This window comes from Calliopsis andreniformis, chromosome 3 (genome assembly GCF_051401765.1).
Source record: "Calliopsis andreniformis isolate RMS-2024a chromosome 3, iyCalAndr_principal, whole genome shotgun sequence".
Lineage (NCBI taxonomy): Eukaryota > Metazoa > Arthropoda > Insecta > Hymenoptera > Andrenidae > Calliopsis > Calliopsis andreniformis.
This window is the reverse complement of record NC_135064.1, coordinates 1,207,260-1,232,241: the sequence shown is the minus strand read 5'-3', so window position 1 is coordinate 1,232,241 and position 24,982 is coordinate 1,207,260. Positions and strand designations below refer to the sequence as shown.

Genomic DNA, 24,982 nt, shown 5'->3' with positions numbered 1-24,982 from the left:
TGTTTTCAATTTTTATTTTAAATAATTCTAATTTTTGTATACCTTTTCACAGATTACAATTATACCACTCATAACATTTTTATTTTTAAATAAAAAAAAATTAAAGTAATTTCGTTTGTTTATTTCTTAAAAAGTATGAATGAATGATTGAATAGCATGAATTTAATGAATTATTTATTCTATATATATAAGTTTTAGGATTTCACATATTAGTATATATATATGACCATAATTATGAAAGTGGTCTAAATTGTATATTTCTTAGTTTGGAATATTGAAAGGATTACATTTGAATAAATTAGAAAATATTCCTATATTACGTAACATTATAATTAGTCTTGATTAATGAACATTTATTATAAATGTGAAATTTTATGTGAATCTCATACGAAAATGTTTTTAAAGTTTGAATTGACTTAGACCACTTTCATAATTATGGGCACATATGTATTGTTTCATTCGTGATACTGTTTCTTTCTCGCTCACACCGTTCTTTTCTATATTCCGTATGAAGCAAAATATCGGCTCAAGGCGTATTCAGTAGAGATTTACTGATGGATAAAATTGTAATTGATGTGGCAACAGCGTGACAGAACTTTCCTACGGTGCGATTTGGCAATTATACCTTCGCACTTCTCATTTGTAATTTAACAAGATAACGCTAGATGCCATATTATCAAATGTCTCATGTATAAATTATATGTTTTCACTAATGCCCGTTTTTTCGCAACAGCGCTTCGATCGATTCGGAGTAGGCCCCGAAGGAGCCCCCTTAATTATATTACAATATTCAGCTTTAACGCTTCGCTCGCTACTTTTGTTTCTTTGCTCTCAATTTATGTATTGTTTGTACTGTACTCTATACAATATACAACCGTATTATACATACACCAATTAGTACATGTTGCTTATAATCCCGTAGGGGGTTATATAGTGCGAATAAAAAAGAAACTTTTATCCGTGCAGTCACTTGATCACATGCGTTTTGTCACATAGGCATTTGTACAATTTTGTACAATTACTTAATCAAACAGTTGTTCGAAAAAATGTCCTAATATAATATTATTTTCAGTGTGCTATACAACCTATATTTGTAATTTATGGTACACAATTAGTAATATTAATAAGTAAATATTATCCAAATTATATCGTGTTTGGTTTCGTTCTAATCAGGAAAGCCTTCCAAATACGCTAATAAAGGTTTCGTTTAAGAACAAAAAAAATATAAACATATTGTTCTTGCATTAATATTGTCTCATCGATACAAGACCTCAGATATGGTTACTTTGCTCGGTCCCTACTTCGCTGTTGAATTTTGGGGCATCTCGAGAAAAATCCCCCCTCAATAATGGGGATGACCATCAGACAGTTACATCATAGATAGATTCAGACGTTTATCCAACTTGTCGTGTATATTTGTAGACACGGCTTTAGATAATTTCCTTTAGGCAAAGATAAAATCATCTGCATGACGTCACACACAGGCAAGACGTATAAGCTATGCTAATATGGCATATTTGTAATTTCGACAGAGTCACAGAGTGACACATCGATATTCCCAACATGTTAAACTATTTTACTGTTCGACATTAATGAGAACGGGAAAATGTTTAACTTTAAGAAAACATACTGAATTGATTAAATATGAAATATGTATATTTTGGGAATTATAATTTCGAATGGTTCCCACCATTATTAATAATTATTTCAAAATTGGATTCACACAAGATGCTCGTAGCTTTAAGTGAATTACGAAGGTCGGTAGCGTCCAATAGCGTATAAGCGTTTGATGCCGTGTCAGCCATTTTGAGTGATTATCTTTTACCCAGTGTGACGTCACACTTGGGCAGTTATCTTTGCTTAGCCGAGCTCGTAGTTCTTCTATACACGCACTACATGTACAGCATCTATACATGCTGTGTGTAGTAGTACATATTGTTTAAGGGTCAAATGCATGTTGCCAAGCCTTCTGATTGGGGTACGCAGTACGCACATGTAAGGGTAAATCAAGATCAGCGTGATCAGCGGTCAAACGAAATGGATTTGTAGGCGTTTATACAGTAAAAACGATGCTCGTCTTTATTCGTCGTATTTGCCAGTCACGACGGCTGCTCGTACAAGAATGATCTTTTGACTGTCTTTTAGCCATGAGGACGCCTTCGTCAGTATCGCCCTCTTCTGTGTTTATGGTACTCCTAGAGGTACCCCACTTGACTGTCGATAGAGAAAGCGCGTTGACGAAAAGCACATGACCTACTCGAGCATTCATTGACTTTGAATTTTCTAACATACACTATGTACTGTGTCGGGCCTCGTGTTTAGGGTAGACGTTGTCGCATAGCAGAGCAGTCGTAGACCCATGCTTTTATGTGTGACTCTACACGGTTAAACCGATGCCAAATCTTTAACAATTTTTCCTGACTATACGGTTTATTTGCGCAGTATAGTTCTTTTAAACATTTTCTCTACTTAATGAACTGAATAGGATTACATTGTGTGTACGCTTGGGTCTGAAAACTTTTTACAGTTTGGGAAAATGTTCGATATACCAAGAATCAAATTAGCGAATTACATAATACTCGTATAAAATTTCAAAGATATTGTATTTTCAATCTAAATTGCTTTATCATTTTGAACATTCGAAATAATAAATGCATGAATACTTTAGAAACGATATTACTAAGATTATTATTAACGTAAAATGTTATATATTTCAACGCTTCAAAACGCATCTTTGATCTTCAACATTTCAAAACGAAAAACGTTAATTGACAGTATGTTAAATTTTAACAATAGGTAATATAGCGAAAGAAATATTTTTGTTTTAGTTACGGTGCAAGCAGACAGTACAGGATTGATGCCACGTAAGTTTACGCGGTTCTTAATATCCAGCGACCCTGAAAACGAAAGCGAAACCGCGGACAGCGGTGTCTTCGATCTCCAAGATGAGGCCTTGAGTAGGTATTCTGAAATATGTCCGAATGCCGTGGTGGAAACCTCAAAAGTGCCAAAAGAAGAGATCTCCGTGGCTTGGACTAGTCCTTCCGAAGGTAGCGGTTGTATATTTATCAGGTGAAGGGATATTTTAATAAAAAGCATGAAAAACGAACATCCTGTTTCCTAGATTTTTAGTTCAAATATATAGGTATACATAAAAGTTTGAGAAATATTTTTTAAGTTTGATAATTATACAAAAATCCAGATAAAAATAACAGTAATATCCGATTTTTTTAATCACTTACTATTATCTTCTATAACATACAGGTTTTTGTCCTCAAATCTTTTCCGATTGGATATGTTTCTAGAAATATGACTATAAATATTACTCGTAAAATGTGAATTTCTTAGCGTTCCAGACTTAAGTAAGTACAATTAAATATACTGCGGTAAATTGAGGCACCAAGTGGAAGTGTCATTCAATACAAACAGATGATAATAAATCATGCTCATGCTGAAATTGCATATAAACCTCATTGTAAATGTGTAACCATGTTACTTGCTATAAGAAGAATATATGTAACAAAATATGAACAATTTATGGAAAAGACTATAGGGTCATTCCACGCAAAATCGAGCACGTTTTGGAATAAGTTTTTGTAGATTGCTCAAATCTGAATATGTTGTAGTTTTTAACGATATTTAAACGTATTCCAAAGGATTTTTCAAAATTTTGAAAATTGTCGATTTTACAACTGTTTGAAGTTAAGTGTTAATTTAAAAAAAAAAATTATAGCTATTGAACTAGTAAGCGGATGGATATGAGCTTTACGGTGCTTATAGAGAAAACATTGAAGTTTGTAAAAAAAATTATTTCAATTAAAAACAATTTTTTTGTAACCATTTTTTTGCAATTATTTTAAACAAATGCATTTTTTTGAGATGGTGCGCGATTTTAAAAATCTAAAAAAAAAAAGAGAATATAGTTTGATCTTTCCCCTTGCTGGACAAACTTTCAAAAATATGGACATTTTAAAATTGGCCCTGTGGAAATTGCCGAAAGTTGACGCTGTGTCGAGTCACACCGCCGCGCTGCAGCGGACGCGTCGTCGCGGGCAGCTTGGACCTGGACGACTCAAGGCGGCTTCACCTGACATTATTCTACATTGTCTTCGAGCATTTGCAAGATTTAATGCGATCAATAAATATTGGTAACTCACTTCTTCTAATGGCCTTTGTAGAATAATGTCGGGTCAAGCCGCCTTGATCGCAAATAATAACGCACGTTCGCCCGCTGGAGTCGTCCAGTTCCAAGCTGCCAGTGACGTCGCGCCCGCTGTAGCGCGGCGGTGTAACTCGACGCAGCGTGAACTTTCGGCAATTTTCACAGGGCCAATTTTAAAATTTCCATATTTTTGAAAGTTTGTCCATCAAGGGGAAAGATCAAACTATATTCTCCTTTTTTTCAGATTTTTAAAATCGCGCACCATCTTAAAAAAATACATTTGTTTAAAATAATTGCAAAAAAATGGTTACAAAAAATTGCTTTTAATTGAAATAATTTTTTTTACAAACTTCAATGTTTTTTCTATAAGCACCGTAAAGCTCATATCCATCCGCTTACTGGTTCAATAGCTATAATTTTTTTTTTTTTTAATTAACACTTAACTTCAAACAGTTATAAAATCGACAATTTTCAAAATTTTGAAAAATCCTTTGGAATACGTTTAAATATCGTTAAAAACTACAACATATTCAGATTTGAGCAATCTACAAAAACTTACTTCAAAACATGCCCGATTTCGCGTGGAATGACCTAGTTGTATGACTGATTCCACGTTCTCTTACAATTTCTCTACTGCTTACTTGAAGATTCACATTAACCAGTGCCAAGAGATTAGTAACGACATTATCCGTAGCCATATTTCGAGGTCGACTTCTTTTCACTTGCACAGTACCTGAACGGAGAAAACGCTGTTCTAGTTTCTTAAATGTCATATGCGATTTAAATGGTCGATCTGGGTAGTGTCGTGCATACAAATTTGCAGCCATTCTGTAATTTTTCCTGCAGTCTCCTAGTACCATAAATGTATCAAAAGAATTTTGCAACATTTACATTTTTACACCAAATTTAAGAAATGCACCGTTCAGCAAAGGATAACTTAACACGAATAGTGATGAAAGTAAACTTACTATCCTGTAGAAGAATACAATAATACATAAATACGTTTGTTTTCATTTCATTGACAATGACTTTGATGTTGTCCTTAGTAGGGCTGATATTACACACATGTTATTGTTTTAGCATGAAAATTCGAAGACACGAAACGTGTGAATGAAGTGAATACACAATGAACTTGTGAAGCGAAAATCAAATAATTTTTTGAAAATAAATTGAAGAAAGCACAAGTGTTTTAAACACTTACTAAAGTACAAATAAATTACGTTAAATTATCAATAAATTGATGTCAATCATCTTTTCGGCATGTCCCTGCAAGCTTGACCTTGAATGACCTTCTATAGGTAGTTCTCAAATTCGTCTTAAAATAGTCTACAATACTAGCAAAAAATAAAAGTTTGGTTCCATTTGAAAAAGTGGTCGTGACCTTCACTTCACTTTTGCGCGTCTCACCATAAAAGTCTCACCACATGATATTCCTCACAGTGCTGAACAACTTTTATCTGAAATATTTTTACATATAATCAATATTTTTGAAGATATTCAATTATAACGCTTTATAATTTCTACCGTGTACATGTATACAGTGACATTTCAGTACACTCATACAAATAAGTACTATGTTAAATATTTATTAAGATGAATAAAAGTAACAAACTTTATGTAAGATGCTTAAAAATATTTAATTGTATACATATATTACATACATTAGATCTCTTTTTATTTTTTTCTTCATTTTACTCAATACAGTAAATTTTCTTTTATAAGTTTATGAAATAAAATGTTATTAGTGAATGCATTTTCATATTTGAAATTGCTTTTTGTATAGTTCAACATAAATTTGATACTTTTTTGCAAATTAATTCTTACACTACTTTTTTTACACAATACGAATCCGCCGTGTAAAAAGGGACCCAGATTTACAGAGTTTGAATTTAATCGCTTTGTTATTCCCTATATCCGTTTCCGCTTTGCTTGAAAATGGCCGTAGTGTTCGACTTCTCCCTCGAGGGACTCTAATATTACTATACAGCCACGTATACGTGTCTTGGCGCTTCGAACCACAGACTTCTATATAATACACTAGACTGCTAGCTTCTGTCTCTGAAGTGTCCCAACTTTTATCTACGAATTTGGTACATAGACTACAGCGTATGCGCGGCGATAAGGTGCATAACAAGCGCTAAAATTTGAACGTCCATTCAAATATGTATTTATGCTAAAAGTCAGTTTTTTATAATCTGGTAAAATATTAGATGAAAATAATACTTACTATTAATAATATCATTTTTTATTGTAAAAGAAATAAATTGGTTTTTATTAAGGTGTAAATAATAATACATCTATATATAATACAATAAAAACAATACAAAACTTTACAATTCATATAAATTATAATATTAACCTCAAATACCTTCATCGTTCTGAAGTTCATTATTCAAATCACTGACTACTTTGTGATGTTGAAGCATGTATGCCTGATACTGTATCTTTTTACGACAGGGAAATAACTTCTCTTGACTCTTTATTTCATTAGGACAAAAACTACAATAATGTAGCAGAGAACAGTGACAGACAACTCCTAAACGGGAGACTCCTAGCGGCTCGGAATTAAATTAACATAACTCGCTCGGTTTTCATGAACTTAATACACAATATTCCTCCTCCGTTTAGGAATCTGAACAAACTAAAATTGTTCTAATGCATACATTGAAGAATTTGGGGTTGAGGTTCGTTCCCTCGGTGGCGTAGGTGCAGTCATCAACTGCACTGAGTCCCCATAGAAATGCACCCGACGTGGCGGGCTCTCGCCAGTGAAGTTCTCGTTCTGTGGCTGGGAGTGGACAGCTGGTTGGTTTCCCATTCGCTCCTTCATGTGGCCTCTGATTTGGTCGACGTGTCTTTTGAAGCGGTCTACCCAAGTAGTCGATCTCATAATGGAGATCACCCAGTCGGGCTACAATTGTTCCTGAGATCCATTTACTCATCCTAGGGTTACCTGAAAGACAGTATATTAATTGACCCGGTTTAAACGTGCGAAACGTGGTATCGAACTCGGCACGTTGCTTCTCTGCGACTCTTGTGCCTATGTCGTCCGGTTTAATCGCGTCCAATCGAATGCAGATGTCCCGCCCCAAGAAAGATCGTGCCGGAGGCTGGCCCATGGTTGTGTGAGGCACTCTTCGATATTGGCGAAGAAATTCATTAAGGTTTCGTTGCAGTAAACCTGGTGTAGTTGACATCGCTCGCAGTGCATCCTTGACCGTCTGCACGTATCTTTCTGCTTGGCCATTCGTAGAGGGATGGAACGGCGCTGTACGTTTATGGTACTTTACGCCACTTTCTTGAAGAAATCGTTCGAATTCCTCAGATACAAACTGTGTCCGTTATTGGAGACGACCGTAGTTGGAGCGCTGTATGATGCAAATAGCTCATCCATCAGTTTAATTGTTGAGGCTGCCGTCGTCGAGCTCGTCGTCTTCACTTCCATCCATTTTCCATATGCATCGACAACTATCAGCAACATTGCGCCAGCGACAGAACCTGCATAATCAATGTGTATCCTCTCCCATGGACCTTTGGGATACTCCCAGTGATATTCCCGAAACCTCGGTGGAGTATGCGCGTGCTTAGCGCATTCGGCGCACGCTTAAACCGCGCGTTCTATATCCGCATGAATGCGAGGCCAAAAAACAAACAATCTTGCCAGCCCTTCCATTTCTAAAATTTTCATTTTGTAAGTCGTCGAAAATGGGTTGCTGTAAAGAAGGCGGTACAAGAACTCGATGCTCGAACAGTAAACAGCCAGCTGCCAGCGTATACCTAACTTCGGGTGCCTTTACCCCATGGCGAGCAAGGTCTTTGCCTGTCTCTAACAGCTGGACGATTCTCCCCAGGTTGGCATCCTTCCTCATTTCCCGGCCAATCCTATCCGCATTCAATGGGAGTTGTTTCACCTGCCACAACACGAACTCGTCGAATTCGTCCCACTCCGTCACCTCTTCCGCTTCTTTTAAAGACATCTTGTTCACGATGTTCTCCGTTGTAGGTAACGGTGCGCGAGAGCAGTAATCTGCGTTAGCATTTGCTTCCGTAGCTTTAAATGTAACATCATAGTCGAAATGATATAGATAGTCGGCATAGTTTGCCATACGACTGATACATAAGATCGGCAAAGACTTTTCTGGATGTAGTATTTGCATCAGCGGCTTGTGGTCCGCGATTAGCGTAAAGTGCCGTGCGTATAGATAATGAAAAAACTTTTGGACCGCCTCTTTATCTATTTGTGGATACCGCCGCTCCGTGGCAGTCATTGTGCGGCTCGCGTAGGCGGCGATAGGACGTTCCCGACCGTCGGCCAACCGGTGAGATAGAACGTCACCCAACCCTGTCTTGCTGGCATCCGTCGCCAATAATAAAGGTAGTGCAGGGTCATAGGGCATGAGGACCCTAGGTGAGATCAAGGCTTCCCGGTCTTCTCAGCCACTGGCGTCCATTTAAACGACTCGGCGACAAGCATGTCCCGGAGCGGTCGATTTACAGCAGACTGCTCCGGAATAAAAGAGTTGTAGTACGTCGCTTTACCCAAAAACAACTGCAATTCTTCAGGGGTGGACGGCTTCGGTGCGTCGCGATTAGCCTTCACGTGCTTGTCCGATTTATGGATGCATTCGGCGTCTATTGTATGTCCCAAGAACTCCACGGTCGGCGTGCCAAACACGTATTTCACTCGCTTCAGTCCGTAGGATTTAATTCTCTCTAAAACGGCAACAAGAGCCAGCAACAAATTCTCAAAATCATCTGCAAAAACGATTACATCGTCAAAAAAAGTTCAGTACATTTGTAAGATCTTACAGAACAGTTTACATTCTGCGTTGCCAAACAGCGGGGATGTTGGCTGCTCCGTAAACTGCTCTTGTCGGGCGAACTAACCCATGAGTCGGAGTATTGAGCGTTAAAGCGTGAGCAAATTCCTCGTCGACTGGTAGGTGCGTGTAGGCATCGGTAATATCCAAGTGGCAGAACAGTTTGGCTCCTTTCATGCGGTTGAATAGGTGTTCGACTCTTGGTATCGGGTGTTCGTCAATAACAATTCGCGGGTTTAGTGTTGGTTTCTAGTTGCCAGTTATCCGCAGCTTTCCGTTCTTCTCGGCTACAACATGGGTTGTAGAAGCCTATTCCGAGTGTTCGACTCTTTCATAGAACTCGGAAGAGATTTTTGCATCGATCTCTTTCGCATACGCTGCACTCAATGCCAATGGAATTTCTCATGTCCTGCAAAAAACTGGTGTTGCCCCTAGTTTAAAATGAACCCCCATCGGAGTACCTGATAGTTTTTCCGGCGTATCGCTGAAAACATCATCATAGTGTTCCAAAAGCTCTTTGAGTCTTTTATCCTGTTCTGGCGTTAAACATGGCGTTTTCGAAGTTACTCTGAGCACCTGCCCTGGCTGCGAGAACAGTTTGGCAAAGTTGATTTCATGCACGAACAGTGCGATCCATTCCCGACCGAAGAGCGTTTCCAGTTCAGCATCGACGACGTATAGATTTAATCTTTGAGTTATTGCTCCAATGGTAACATTCACCGGTAACCGGCCGATGCAACGGACACGGTCGCAAAACGAAATTCGATTTAATTGTTTGTAATACCTTCTTATTTACTATTGCACAGGGTGCTCCAGAATCGAGTTCCATTTCGAGGTCAAATCCATCGATTTTTACATTAATCATCCGCTTGTCCGATCGCGTATGTCGTTCAAGCGTTGCACTATATCTACTTTCTTAGCCGGTAATTCAGTTTCCGACACCTGATCTGTAGGTTCCGTCGATTTCTTGTTTCTACATACCTCTGCAATGTGACCTCTTTTTTCGCAGTTATGACATTTAACATCCCGGAATTTACAGTGGTTACGCCGATGCGAACCTCCACATCCTTGACAGGAATATCCGTCTGGACGGTCACGTTCGTTTTTTCGCGAAGCACTTCGATGTGCATGTAGACGGTTTCGATCGCGGGAAATGGACCTATTGCGTGATGGCCTTCTCATATTTGCTTTCGTTTTCGGCGACGCATATCCTAACCTATTCGTTGTCTCACTTGTAGTGGGGATCGCGGGGGCCCTCGTCATCGCAACTTCATTCGTCATGTTGCGCGTCGTTTCGAGCGCGTGCGCGATATCGTACGCTTCGGTAAATGTAGCCGGCTTTTTCGTAACGATTTCCTCGGACACTCACGCGATTCAAGACCGTGCAGGAGTTGCTCAATTAACATTCGATTTAAAAACTCCCCATATTCGCAATGCGTCGCGCCTTACTTAAGCCTCAGGGTGAACTCTGTAATCGACTCGCCTTTGCGTTGCATGATTTGACAAAGCTTAATGCTTTCCACGTACTTGTTTTTTGCTCAGTCAAAATGACTGCTGAGTGTACTGCGTATTTCCGTGTACGAGAGTTCTTCCGGCAGCCGCGGGCTCACCAAAAATTTCACCGCGTTATTCTCAACTCTTTGCCCATGTCTACCCTGGCGTAGTGATCATGTTGGTCTTCGGGGACGCGGGACAGCTCGAGGGCCCAGTCGAGGCGTTTAAAGTAATCTTCAACGGTTGTTTCGTCTGCTATGCGGTACTCAGCCATAGAAAATGGCGGCAGTTTCGGCTGCACCGCCATTCTTCCCCCGCTAACCTTATCGCTTCCTCCGGTTCCGGCGATGTTCGTCGCAGACGCCTGCGTCGCAGGCGTAATTCTGGCGGCACCGACGTGTTCATAGCATGAGCGTGATCCGATACGTGTTGGGCTTTTGCGTCACCCTTCCTTCTTATCCGTTTACTTCGCAGATCAAATCGCGGATTAAAATCTCGCATCAGTAATCTATCCCACTTCTGACACCAATATTGTATCTTTTTATGACAGGGAAATAACTGCTCTTGACACATTTCTGAGCAACGAGCATACTCTTTTTTTTCATTAGGACAAAAACTACAATAATGTAACAGAGAACAGTGACAGACAACTCCTAGACAGGAGACTTCTAGCGGCTCGGAATTAAATTAACATAACTCGCTCGGTTTTCATGAACTTAATACACAATACCTGATGTAACCATACAGTTAATAAATACTATTTGGTACATTTGTACATATAATATATATATCAATATATATATCAATATATATATCAATATATATATATCAATAAAGATTATTATTGAAATTACATGTATCTGTGACAGAATTTGACCTATTGCATTTGGAGGTTCCGAGTTTCCATTCATTTTGTCCCCTTAGAGGAGATAGTCGAGGGCAAGGGGTTAAATTCTGTAGTGTATCCTTAGATAAATTTTCTGAAGGGATTATATCTGATTTTAGTCTGTTCATTTTTGTTTCTTGAGTATTATAAAAACTCAATCTTTTCTGTTCATTACTGCGATCCATGCTGACAATAATTGTGACTCATTTAACGAAAATCTAAAAGTTTTCGAATATAAAAGATTACGTTTCAGATCAAGTTTAACATAAAACGTTTTATACAATTTCAAAATAAAATAAAACTCACTGGAAGAAACCAATTCCGGAACCTTTAGTTTTTATGCTTCCGCAGTAATCAACTATACATTTGGTAGGCATAATTAAACAAATAACTTTTATTACACGCTGCTAAAAACCGATGTTAATCGACGCTTCAATCAGCTTCAATGCGACCAAGATCAAAATGAACGCTGCATGGAAAAATATGCAACACATATTATGTACATATGCATAGGTACCTACATACTTGCAGTATGTATAGGTACTTATATACTTGCAGTATGTATAGGTACTTATATACTTGCACATTTTTATCGCGCATCCGTCACTTTAGTACATACTTTTTGGGTAAATTCGTCTACAGCTATACATAGGGAGTTCACAATCTAGTGTATTATATGTATAGAAGTCTGTACTTCAGACAATTGCGAAAGATCCAGAAGGAAAGCAGATGTGACCATTACTCTGTCGCTCTTGAAACGTTAAGATACAATTTTTCAAGTTGCCCGCAAGCGACACAAGCCACCCACAATCTTTTTAGTTGCCCAAATATTTTCTTTTTTTGACTTGTAAAAGGAGGCAGTGGTGGATCTAGTCTTCAAGAAGTCCAAGATGTTCCAAATTTTTGAAGCTCCATTAAAATAAATAAATTATGCAGAATATGTATTATTTTATTTTTATACAAAATTAAATATTTAAATTAAGAATATTTAGATGAAGCATTTGAAAAGACATCTGTTTCATATTTATCGCGATAATAATATAGCTATATAATCTACATCCTAGATGTTGAAAGCTAACAATAATTAGGTAGTGGCAATTCCTCGATAAAATACAAAGAAAGAAGCAGGAAAAAGTATGTACCTATAAAAAAAAAGTATGTAAGTAAATGTACCTGTGTGTTAGATATGTATTTATAAACGAAAATTTGTATAAAGAAATTTAAATATTTGCAAAATACTGTTATAGGCAATTTAAATATTAAAAAAAAAAATAGTTCTTTATATACTGACAATGAGTATCGAACCTAGGATGTGTTGCTTTTAATGAAACTATGATTTGCAGTCATCCAACCGCTTTTGAGGACACTACTAACTTCTGAACATAAACAATGTGGCAGGGCGTGTGATACAACTGGGAAAAGGATGATTCTACATACATATTAAAATAAACTGAAAACAAAGAATACAGAATATAAAGAATTCTTTTTATAAGGTTTTCGGTACAATTAGATTTAAAGATTCGTCTGGTGTTTATACAGTACCTCACTATTTCCAAGCTTCATATACACTGAATAACTTTAATATTCGGATACTACAATTTTTACTTTGTCGCATTGTAAGCAAGAAAAAAGAAATTAATTCTAAATTACATTACTGTATAGGGTTTAGTTAATAAAAGCATAATTTTTATTTATATACTTACTAAAATGTACTAAGTATTCTATTTTAAATCAAACAATGTCTAGTTTTACCATGACAATAATATTCGGACTCCTCGGAATGAAACAATTTGCGTGAGTTAGTATGATATTTAATGCAATTGTGAGATATGTTTACAAACATTACAGTCTATGTAAACTGTCTCAAGCCTCGAAAAATCAGTTGTCTTTAGATATTTACTAAGTTCATTGGTAATAATGAAAAGTAAGAAAAACACTTCATACAACATACGTCAACTTGTCATTTTTTACAATGTAAAATGTGAATCGCATAGGAAAATTGCAGCAATACTTAAAATTAGTAAAAGTACAGTGGGAGATATTATTAAAAGTATGAAGACCGAATAGGATCTATTCCGCAAAAAGGCCAACCAAATTAATTAAATTTATTTTTATTGATAATATAACGGACAAAAATACATACCTCAATATTTTAAAAAATAATTTACGTAAAAGTGCAATAAAAATGGGGACTCAGAATATATTTAAATATTATCAAGATAATGACTCTAAGCATAAGGCACGTATTTTATAGTAATATTTGCTGTATAATTGTTCAAAATTATTACAACCGCCACGGGATTAAAAGGATTGCTTCAAGGATTAGAAAAGGTCATTCGTCAAGAAGAATATACTACACGATATTGAATTATTATTCGTTTGTAAAAATTAGTGCAAAAACTTGTGTAAAAAATCAGTTTTTAAAAGTGTCCGAATATTATTGTAACGTTAAAACCAGACATTCTTTTGTTTAAAGTAGAATATTTAATAAACGTTAGTAATTATATAAATAAAATTTATACTTTTATTCACTAGACCTTATGTAGTAATGTGATTTTGGATTCAATATTTTTTTTCTTTGTCGTGAATAAAATTACAATGCGACAACGTAAAAATTGTAATGAATTACCAATATTTTTTACTTGAACAGCGTTATATGTAGACTTTGAACTAATAAAGCTGGTAGAAAAGACAACAATATTATCATTTATAGTTATGAAAAAATGAAGTGTAACAATTTCTTGCTCTATATTAGATCACAAAATTATTGGCACACATCGTAAACTTTAATAATTTTATTGTGATTAATATTTTGTAGGGTATCCTTTTTGTTTTATTACATTTTTTAAATAATCTTTTCAATGTTGTACCATTCTTTTACCAATTCATTTTACAGACCTGTTTTGTTAGTAATTGAATGTTTCTTTATTTTGTTGTCAAGTCTATCCCACACTATCTCGATGGGATTGAAGTCCGGTGACTGAAGTGATGTATTTATAACCTTTGGGCAATTATATAATAACCATTCCTGAATGGTTCTTACTTTATGTTTAGGGTCGTTGTCCTGATAAAATTGAAATGTGTTCAAGATGCCCATTTTTTCAGCACTCTCTTTCAAATTATTTTTCAAAACGTTTAAATATATCATTTTATTCAGAACTTTAGTAATAAATTCTAATTTTCCTGTACCATAGTAACTAATGCAACCCCACACCATGACATTGTCGCCACCGTACTTAATCGTTGAACGGAAATTTTTGGGGTTCATTTCTTCGTTTGGCTTTCTCTACACTTTTTCATGACCATCTGATCCCCAAATATTGAATTTGCTTTCATCACGAAATAGTACGTTTCTGCAAAGCTCAGTAGGTTGAGAAATATATTTTTTTGGCGAATTCTACACGTTTCTTTCGATTTATGTCATTCACATACGGTTTCATTCTGGCTACGCGATCATTACATGAATTTTTTTGTAACACTCTTCGGACTCTGTTTTATCTGCAACAGTTTTGTCAGAAAAATTTTGAAGAAGAGCATTAATTTTTGTTGCACGTATTTTCGGATCTTGCTTGACTTTTTGAACAACAAATCGTTTTTCGCTTGAATTTAATAACTTCTTCCTTCCCCGACCAGTTTTATTACCTTCATTTTCAAATCTTTTAATAATATTTCTTACAGTTGTAAAACTTCTGTTTATCATATTCCCGATCTCTCTGTATAATTTTCCATTTTTCCGATGAGAAATAAATTTCTTATCTTTAAAGTGGTTTCTGTTCCTTTTCCGACTATAATAGCACACTATTGTATTCTGTCTTATTAAATTCTACAAGCTAATTGTTTTGTTGTTGACTGAACGTTACAATGCCTTCTACTGAGTCTATGTAAAGTAGAGGAGAAAACATAAGATCGGTATTGAGTAGATCCATTGTTTTTCGTAGAATACATTACATGTACCATTAATTTTGTGATCTAATATAGAGTAAGAAATTGTTACACTTAATTTTTTCACGACTATAAATGATAATATTGTTGTATTATTTAGTAGTTTTATTAGTTCGAAGTCTATATATTATGTTTTTAAAATAGAAAGCATTGAAAACTCTTTAATTGTCTTTTTATTTTTCATATTTCTGTTAATTCCGTGCGTGTGCTAATAATTTTGTGACTCGTTGTATGTATAGATTGGTTTTAATTGTTAATGAGAAATCTATATTGGCACGAGGTATTCCACAAAATGTCATCGTTTAATTTCTAGATTCATCCCTCAAAATTTTGTACAACCCTTGCGCATGGCTCGTGCTGCTTACCCGCGACTTAGACAATGTTTCAGTTTCAAGAGCAAGAGAGTAAGGTTCATTTTACATTCCCTTTCTTGTTTGACTTTCCGAAGCTGTCCGAAGTGCCCCGAAGTGCCGAGCTCATATACGTACGACTCCCGCGGTGATGTATGTAGTGGATGGAGAAATTGTCAGTAACTCGCAGCGTCAACTTGACTATCACAGATTCCGATTCCACGTCGGCGGGCTTTCTAATTAGGCGCTGCTTGATTCACAAAAGTTCAACTAAATGTGTCATATTTTTTACTCTGTTTTATCGATAACCTAGCAAAAAGCAATACTGTGGCATGGGTTTACACCCTGCGATTTCTCAACCTTACGTGAGAAGATTTTGAGCTGGGAAAATGTTCATTCAAAACCTTTAAAAGGTTAAACGCAACGCAGTCAAATCGTGATTTCGTTCAAAAATAGTTCAAAATAGTCTCTAAATTACATAAAAATGCTTGAATTCCATAGCTGTAAATAATAGATTTTTTGCTCTACTTTGCAACGCTCGTATTACTAAATATCAGGAAAATTTCGTTAAATCGCCAGTTGTCTTGGCTACATTGAACTTTTCTCTTTCAAATAAATCCATTCCCAGCTCAAAATCTTCTCATTGAAGGACGAAGAGTTGTATGGCGTGAACTCATGCTTTTGCTTAATTTTGTCGGTAATGTTGCCGCTCTGACATATCTGATTGTACTCCCTTTGAAGCTACTACTAGTTCATAAATTACAAAACGTATTCACAAAGTAAAAAGTATTATCAATTATGTTGTGTTTAATAAAAAAGATTTACTACCTACTTCCTCACGTTGAAATTTTTGGTCGAAACACTGTGTACTGACGTTTCTTGTCTTTAAACACTTTATGTTAATACTACTTAGCATTACTAATTCCTACTTTATGTGTTTCTTGTGGGTGACGAATTCGAAAACGTAGGCGAAATTGTACACACCTATGCAGAATGTCCTATCTTAACGAAGTTTGAATTTCTCCTGAACTATGCGACATATCGAAATCCTCTCTTCATAAAGTTATTCGGTATCAAGGAGGACATATTGGTAAAAAGAAAGTTTGATCATGAAAACATGAAGGTCAATTTCATTTTTTAAATAACCACCTAATTCTTTAAATAGTAACAATTCATAACTCTGAAACAAAGCCATAAATACATTTTCGTTTTATTTTATCTTGTAGAATCTTTAACGTTTCTGACACCTACCGCCGAACATCCTATGTCATTATAATTTTATAATTTTCAAAACATATACGTATAGTCTACTTGAATTTTAAGTGTTGTATAAAATATAAATTTAGCTATTTTGTACCAACTTTTTAAATTCATAATTAACGAAATAAAAATACCTATTTTCAGACGAAGATTTATTCGTAAAGCTCTTTTCATTACGCAAAATAATATTTCATCGCAGAATATCAAAGATGCAAGCTCAGTAACGCGCTGTCCTTTTACTTTTTTCCATGGAGCATAGAGCAACGATATTGGAAACGCCGGATACATGGTACATGGATGATCCTAACTTAATTCTGAAGATTTGTCAGGACTCGAAAGCTGAGGCAGACGATCAAGGACCTGTGTTGGATGTGTGTTGCGCTTGCGACGAAGCGAAATACGAAGTCACATTCGAGGGGCTTTGGTCGCGGAACACTCACCCCAAGGTACGTAATACCTCGTCAAGTAAGATCGACAAACGGAAGTGTAGAGAGCTGCTATCGATCCTTAGATATGTACCAGATATTTAAACTTTACTTCTTTGAAACGATGGATACAGCTATTACCTCGAAAATGATCCTTACGATTTCTGGCTAAGATTTTTTCTCTAAAATTACACACTGTCATCTCAGTTAGAAATCAAGAGAACTTATGTGGGAGAAATGACACGCAATAATATTTTAATTTAATTTTTTCAAATGAGAAAATTTGAATTGTCTTACCTTAAATCCTTAATCAGTATTAAGTATTCAAAATAAGATATTTCGTATAGAATTAAAATCAATGAGCTTTCTATTACAAATAAAAATTGTATCTTTAAAAGACAGAAAAGAAGACATTTATAGTTTTATGCAAACAAATGATTAATTGCGAACAATACTTTTGATGGTAGTAAAAATAATTACTATTTATAGTGATATTTTACATATAAGTGCTATTGAACCAAAATCATAATGGATCATAATTAAGTCGCTATTTTCTAAGTTTCTACAGTAATAATTATGGACTTGTATTTTATAGAAAATATTTTATTTTTATTTCTTTGCAATAAATTCTTAACTTTTATTAAAACTTTAAAATAACATTCCTTACCGAGCTGAGATTAAAGTACATAATATAGGTTTCATCTTACTAAATAAAAAGCATATATATTTTACTTTTAATCTGAATTTAATATACGAATTAAGATTAGTAAATAAATCTACTTTTTCAACATTTCACGAAGTACATTAATATTACAATATCTCTAGAATTGATTAATAAATAGATATTCATTTTAATTGAATAATTCTTAAAAAGTATTTTTTTTCTTTGAGCCAACTTCTTGTTGAAAACATTCTTAAATGTGAAACTAACACTCATTATTATTCAATGTAAATGCGGTAAGGATTAAAATTTTTTTCTTCAACTTTAAATAGGATTTTCCAAGTAAAGGATGGCTAATTCGATTCTCGGATGTAATTGGAGCTTCACACACTGTCGATTACAGATTTTGGAGATACAATGGCATAGCCAGTACCGGTTTACAACAAGTGGCTGAACTTGGATCAACCAGGAAATTGGAATCAGAATTAAAAGAGCAAGTAAATATATTCATTATGCCCATATGCAGTAGTAACAATTATTAAAGGGAAAAGGGTAAGATGGGGACATTACAAAAAAATTGTTATAGAATATTATACTTGTTAAAGATATATTTCGAATTAATCCCAGCTGTAGTCTCACTATTTGGCTATACAACTATACTAAAATAATTCTCTTAAATATTAAACGAAAAGTGCAGAAAAATTATTATTCACATAACCATAATGTTCTGTCTTGCCCTGTACCTGGAGTAAGATGGAGTATACAACTATTTCTTTCAGATAATTGACCAATTCAATATATAAAGACTTCATTTGATGGTACTAAACTAATTTTGAATGGTTGATTAAAATTTTTTCGCTAAAACGCCACTTTTTTTCCAATATAGTTTGGGAAACTTCAAAAGCTGTACATTTTATTTTCTATAACCGTTTCAATTGCTTTCCGCATCAGTGTTTCAGACCGATTTTGTTAGTCTGTCTGTTTTATAATTTCATACCATTTTACTTCAAAAACAATATTTATGTGGAAATGTCCCCGTTTTGTGTCGAATGTTATATCGAAATAAAATAAATGATAATAATCTTATTTTCTTATGAATAACCTGCATAAGTGCAAAAAAATGTACTTTAGAGTATACTCTAATTGATAGCAATACATAATTAATATTACTGTAAATTGTAACTTAACAAATCAAAGTTCAAAGGATAACGGATTGACCCCCCAACCATACACATTTGTCCTTATAGTATTTTTCTGTTTAAATTATTAAATTATATTTTCTGTTTAACAACAATTAAAAAGAAAATCTTTGAATGAAAGGTATGAGCCAAAGCTTGTTCGATCTTGAGTAAAGAATTATAGATTATTTTTTAAAAATCACGAGAGGAGATAATACAAGGTAATATTACTGCAAATTAAGAAATATTTATATGTGCTCGCTTTGCATTTTTCTAGAGTGAACACATTAGAACGATAATCAAAGCCAGAGGAATAAGCTATCCTAATGTTACCGGTAAAACCTTCGCAGTCTTCCGCGTTGACCGGAAACATCATCTGATGTCTTTGGTATCCATGCTTGGTAAGATATTGATCGATATTCACAGGGTTTATACTTTATATTATATAAATACAATTAAAGTTTATACTTTACTAACTAAATTTTATATAAATACAATTAAAGAAATGCAATCTGATTGGAGATTTGTTTCATTCTCCAAAAACTAAAAATTGCATTTAATTTTCGATATTTTGTAGGATTTAGTATATTGCGGTAGAACCTCCGTTATAGAAATACCCATTATGTGAACGTTCTATTATACGATCACTCTGCTATGTGAACGCTGTATTATGTAAACAGTATATTTGCTATTACAGTACTGCACATTAACATACAAAATGCTTATTTCCTTTTGTAGAATAACATCTATTCGCAATGATTCAGAATGAATGGACGAGTATAATGATATATTATAAATAGACTTTAAATTTGTATGTATTTATGCGAAATTTCAGTATGCAAAAAAGGACAGACTCCCTATAATATGGTAAAATGTAGAAATTATTGGTTAATATACTATATTCTTAATATATTAAGAAAACATATTTTATGCTTGAAGGGGGAAGCAAGTCCTTAATTAGATTCTATTTCTATAATTTTATGTATGAAAATAAAAATCTGCATAAACATTATTAATTGTAAATAATCATGTGGAAAACGGGTTGATAACTTGATTAATTCACAAACCTAATTTAATAGTTTTTAAGTGTTTAGAAAAATCACATTTTTTATGAACATACGTATAAAATTAGAAATACAAATGATATGAATTAATAGAATAAATGCTAAATTGTCAAAATTGCTGAAAAACATTAAAACTATCCATACATTGAAATTTAAGTTAAAATAATTTATTAGATTGTGTAAATAAATTTATAGTACAATATTTTTAATATAGATACTATTAAAAAGTAAGAAGTTTTTTCTTAAACTGAAGAAAGAATTCGTACTCATGCAACCCTTTTAAGATTAGACATGCCTCTATTATTTTAAAGTATGTACCTAAGTATTTTAACTTATTATAAACGTTCGTGGAACTTGTAAAAGGGAAAGCTTGTGATTTACAGACCATGAATTTATGGATACTTAATGAAAATTGTTTGTACTTTTACAGTGATATAGGATATGAAATTTTATTTTTTTAGACCCCTCACCGGACTGGATTGTTGGTGTTTCCGGTTTGGAATTATGTCTAGTAAATTGTTCATGGATTGAGCACAAAGAATTAAATCTTTATCCTTACGATGCGGGTACAGACAGCGGAATCACGTATTTGGTAAATATAATGCTTTCTTTAAATTTTAATTTTCAATTTACAAGGGTAACAATTATGTGGAAACTAAAGATGTATTCTAAATTTAACTTTTCTTTTGAAATTTTGATTAAGTTTACCTAGCAGTTTTAAGTATGTAATTTGTTTTTGTCTATAAAACCGATATGTAATTTAATTTTTCAGAATGTTCCTTCACATGCTTTTGAAAATTATATAATTATATACTGCCATAATCCATGCTTACAATGAGATATTTATGTTAACATATTAAACACATATTCCATAAAAATTTCACAAAAGATTTCTTCTATAATAGTAGCATAATTGTCTAAACGATTACACACTTCAAAAATACCAACCACTGTTGAAAAAAGGTCGATAGGAAGAATGGAAAATAATTATCGCAAAAAATGCTTCGTACGATCAGGAAAAATGAATCGCGATGAGAATTCCTGGGAAAAGGGCAAAGTTTTTCTTTCGTGGAAAAAAAGGAATGGTTCCATCGATTGCACTATTTTCCAACGCAGGCCGTTTTGCGAGAACGAAATGAACGTCAGCTGTCAAGCACAGAAGATCGCATAATAAATTCGACGGAAGGCTCCGCTCCTAACAATGGACAGTAGGGGCTGCGGGTCGCGTGAAAATCGCTGATGACGTCATACTAAACGTGCCCCAGACATTTTTCCAACCCAACGGGGATGCGCGCCCTCAAACCCCTTACAATGCCACTGCCTTCCGGTTCCGGAAACATTGCTGCTTCATATTCCATTTCTCACGATTGATGAAAAAGTCTAAGAGTATAGTTTGAAAGATTCCTTTTCAATCCGACTTTTTTCTATTTAGATTTTATTATATTTTCTTGTAGAAATCAGTATAATACTAAGCTAGGGATATCTATAGATCAAATTTGAAAGTCCTGTGTCAATTATAAAAATTAGGACATATGTATGTATTTTAACAGTTTTTTAAGTGAGACATATGTGACCCGAAAAAATTAAATAAGGTTAAACACTTTCGATCTTTTGTCAATATTTATGACCTATGTTATACCTACATGTACTTTTATTATACAGAATGTACAAAAAAATGGTTCACAATTTTTAGAGTAGATAGTAGATACTCACCAAAGAAAGCAGAAAAGTCCTTTAGACATGAGTTGAAAAATTAATATTTACAAAGATATAAACAAGTATCAGTTTCCGTTTAAGTGTGTGACTTGCTGTAAGAACTACTGTGCTGTTAACTGAGACATGTAATTAACATTGATATAGCAACACGTCTAATAATAAGATATTCTTGTGTTGATACGTGTGTAGAATGGACAGACAGTTACTCCGTTATTTGCGTATGGTACAATAATTCTTCAAACGTGCAAATCATTTAAACAAAAACAAAGAGTTTTTTATTACTTTGGAAATATTAGTGTTAGTTTTAGTATTAGTATCTTCAACTAAAGATAAATTGCAATTTACACATACGTGATGTTGTCACAATAAGCTGTAATGAGACAGAATTCTGAAATAGTAATGTAATATTTTACCATATGTTCCCTAATAGCACATCCAGCAACGTTTGACGTTAATATCAATAACGATAATAATAATACAGAATAATAAAGCATGTTCGTTATATATGTATATATAATGAAACCAATTATAACCTATTTATAATATAAGCATCATGCATAAGTATACATATAGAAGAGGACGTATAGTCAGAAAACTACTACTAAACTCATTTTTTTAATTATAGATGGTACATTTGACTATAGGTAGCGGAGAATTTCAGTGGGTAGACTCGGATATGTCAGGCCGGTGACATTACCGACAAAAAAAAAGGGCAAAAACAGAGGTTTACGGCTAGTAACTCTTCGCCCTTAAATGAGAAGATTTTGAGCTAGGAAATAGCTCATTCGCTCTGGTCATGATTTAGCCAGATTCTGCTGATATTCAGTAATATGAGTATTCAAAGTAAAGCAAAAATCGACAAATTGACAGCTGTGAAATTAAAGTATTTTTAGGTAATTTAGAAATTATTCTGAGCAAAATCATGACCAGAGCGCACTCGATTAAACTTTCTTCTGTCAAATGAGCCCTTTCCTAGCTTATAATCTTCTAATATATGGATGGAAAGTTTAATGGCGTTTCGGCAGTACTTTTTGCCAAGTTAGAGATAAAACAGAGTAAAAAAGTGACAAGTTTATTTCGGCAGGAGCACGTACGGTGGCACCTAATCAGGAGGCCCGTGATACCCAGATTTGGCACGCGAGTTTTTGAGAATTTGCCCCTCCACTACACGACTTATTGTACGAGCCGCGTGTATCGTTCATGTTCGACAAGAAGTCCGGTAAAATGTCGTTCCAAGTGACATTGTGAGGCTCGAACAGAAGGTGAACTCGGCGTTTCGGGCCGCTTTGAACAGCTTCGGAAAGAAGCTTAAAACACTTAGGTCCAAGTCACCGGCAAGCGACTTCTTGACATTACAGATATTTTCACTTTCCGATTTGGAAGAAGACTCTTCGGTGAGATCCTCAAAAATTTTTGTGAAATTTTGAGGGATGAGTTTAAAGATGAAACGATGCCATTCTGTGGAATATTTTGTGTCAATGCGTATTTTTTATAAACACTTAAATTAAAACAAATTTATGTACAAGATGATACAACCGAAAAGGGGCGATTCTACGTGTAATAATAAACCGAAAATAAAAAATGCAATTTTTTATAAAGTACTTAATTCCTGAGAAAATTGAATTTAAAGATTTATCTGGTATGTGTACGGAAAAATAAGCAGTGCCAACGTCATGATAAATAATGATAATATATTTATTAATAATTGTATTGCTTTACATTTACCACATAGATTACAAAATGAATTGTTGAAAGTGTCATCCTCATGGGCGCCGGCAGGATTATTTTCAGAGGGGTGCATTTAAAATAATTCGGTTTGTGATGGCTAGATAGCGCATACCGCCGCACAGTGGTTTGAAGGCGGAAAAAACCCAAATTCTGAAAGTGTGATTTTTATATATAGACTTGTATATTCTGATAACCAATGAACATAACAATACATCTTTCTATGAAATTGGATATAGCTAATTCATGTCAATAAAGAAAAAAAATTCATCTAAAGTGGGCCTATCATACTCTCACTGGAATCTTACCTTTTTCTAGCCAGAATTCTAATTCTTTTTTTTACTTTCTGCGAATATATATCATAATTTGTTTCATATATTTTGAATATTTGTAGTCTTAGCTTACAAAATACATAAACATTTTTCGAAATCACTTAATCAATATTGCATAACAGAGTCTAAAATAAAGGTAATCAAAATTGGAAGTACTGTTTGATTCCCGTAGGTATATAAAAAAGCTCCGCCTTCCTACGTGTTCTCAATGGCATTGATTTATAGTAAATACTATCAAGTAACTGTCCTGTAAAAATTAGCTGCATCTTTTTGCACCTTTGACTGTTATCGTCAAATTACTGCTCCTTGTCGCTGCGCCTAAGTCATCCACGTATCTTGGAACCCTTGCGCATAACACAATTCCGCGGGTGATCTATGTATCGCGGAACCCGAACTCATTTGAGTTTATGCGCAAGGGTTTCGAGATACGTGGATGACCCTGTAGCTTTACGGAGGACTGCATTGAGAGTACCATATGAAGTATTATCGATTTTCTTCTACGCACAAAAAAACATTTTCGCTTATGCAGCTCCACTCAGAAAACATGAGAAAATTGAACAAATCTTCATTTCTAGGCATTGCAAAAGATATACAGGATCTTTACGGAGGTATTCTCCAGAATTTTATTACTGAAGCCACCACGTGGTACGAGATATGTAAGGCCAATGATGTGAGTGATGAATCCCTTGAGTATGCCGATTTGATTGCTCAAACCACCCCGTTTTACCCAGCTGTATGCGAGGCAATCAAGATTGGCCTGACTATTCCAGCGACAACATGCAGTGTTGAGCGTTCATTTAGTACGTTACGGCAGGTCAAAACATGGAATCGGTCTACGATGGGAGATGCGAAGCTGAGCGGTCTGTGCATGCTCAGCGTTCATAGAAAAAGAATAAAGAACGACATTGAATTTGTTGACAATGTATTAAGCAATTTTGGTCAACAACCTAGACGTCTGAAGTTTTTA

At 34.6% G+C, this 24,982-nt stretch overlaps 1 protein-coding gene across 7 annotated transcripts in view; it reads left to right on the top strand.

Moving 5' to 3' along the window:
* LOC143177589 (spondin-1) overlaps nucleotides 1–24,982 on the top strand; it is a 219,721-nt gene that overhangs the window by 86,219 nt on the left and 108,520 nt on the right. For all 7 annotated transcript variants that reach the window (XM_076375624.1, XM_076375621.1, XM_076375619.1 and 4 more), the window contains exons 3-7: nucleotides 2,829–3,072; nucleotides 17,174–17,360; nucleotides 18,333–18,497; nucleotides 19,456–19,579; nucleotides 20,704–20,834. In XM_076375624.1, coding sequence (XP_076231739.1) covers nucleotides 2,829–3,072; nucleotides 17,174–17,360; nucleotides 18,333–18,497; nucleotides 19,456–19,579; nucleotides 20,704–20,834 — 851 coding nt within the window. The remainder of the gene's footprint in view (nucleotides 1–2,828; nucleotides 3,073–17,173; nucleotides 17,361–18,332; nucleotides 18,498–19,455; nucleotides 19,580–20,703; nucleotides 20,835–24,982) is intronic.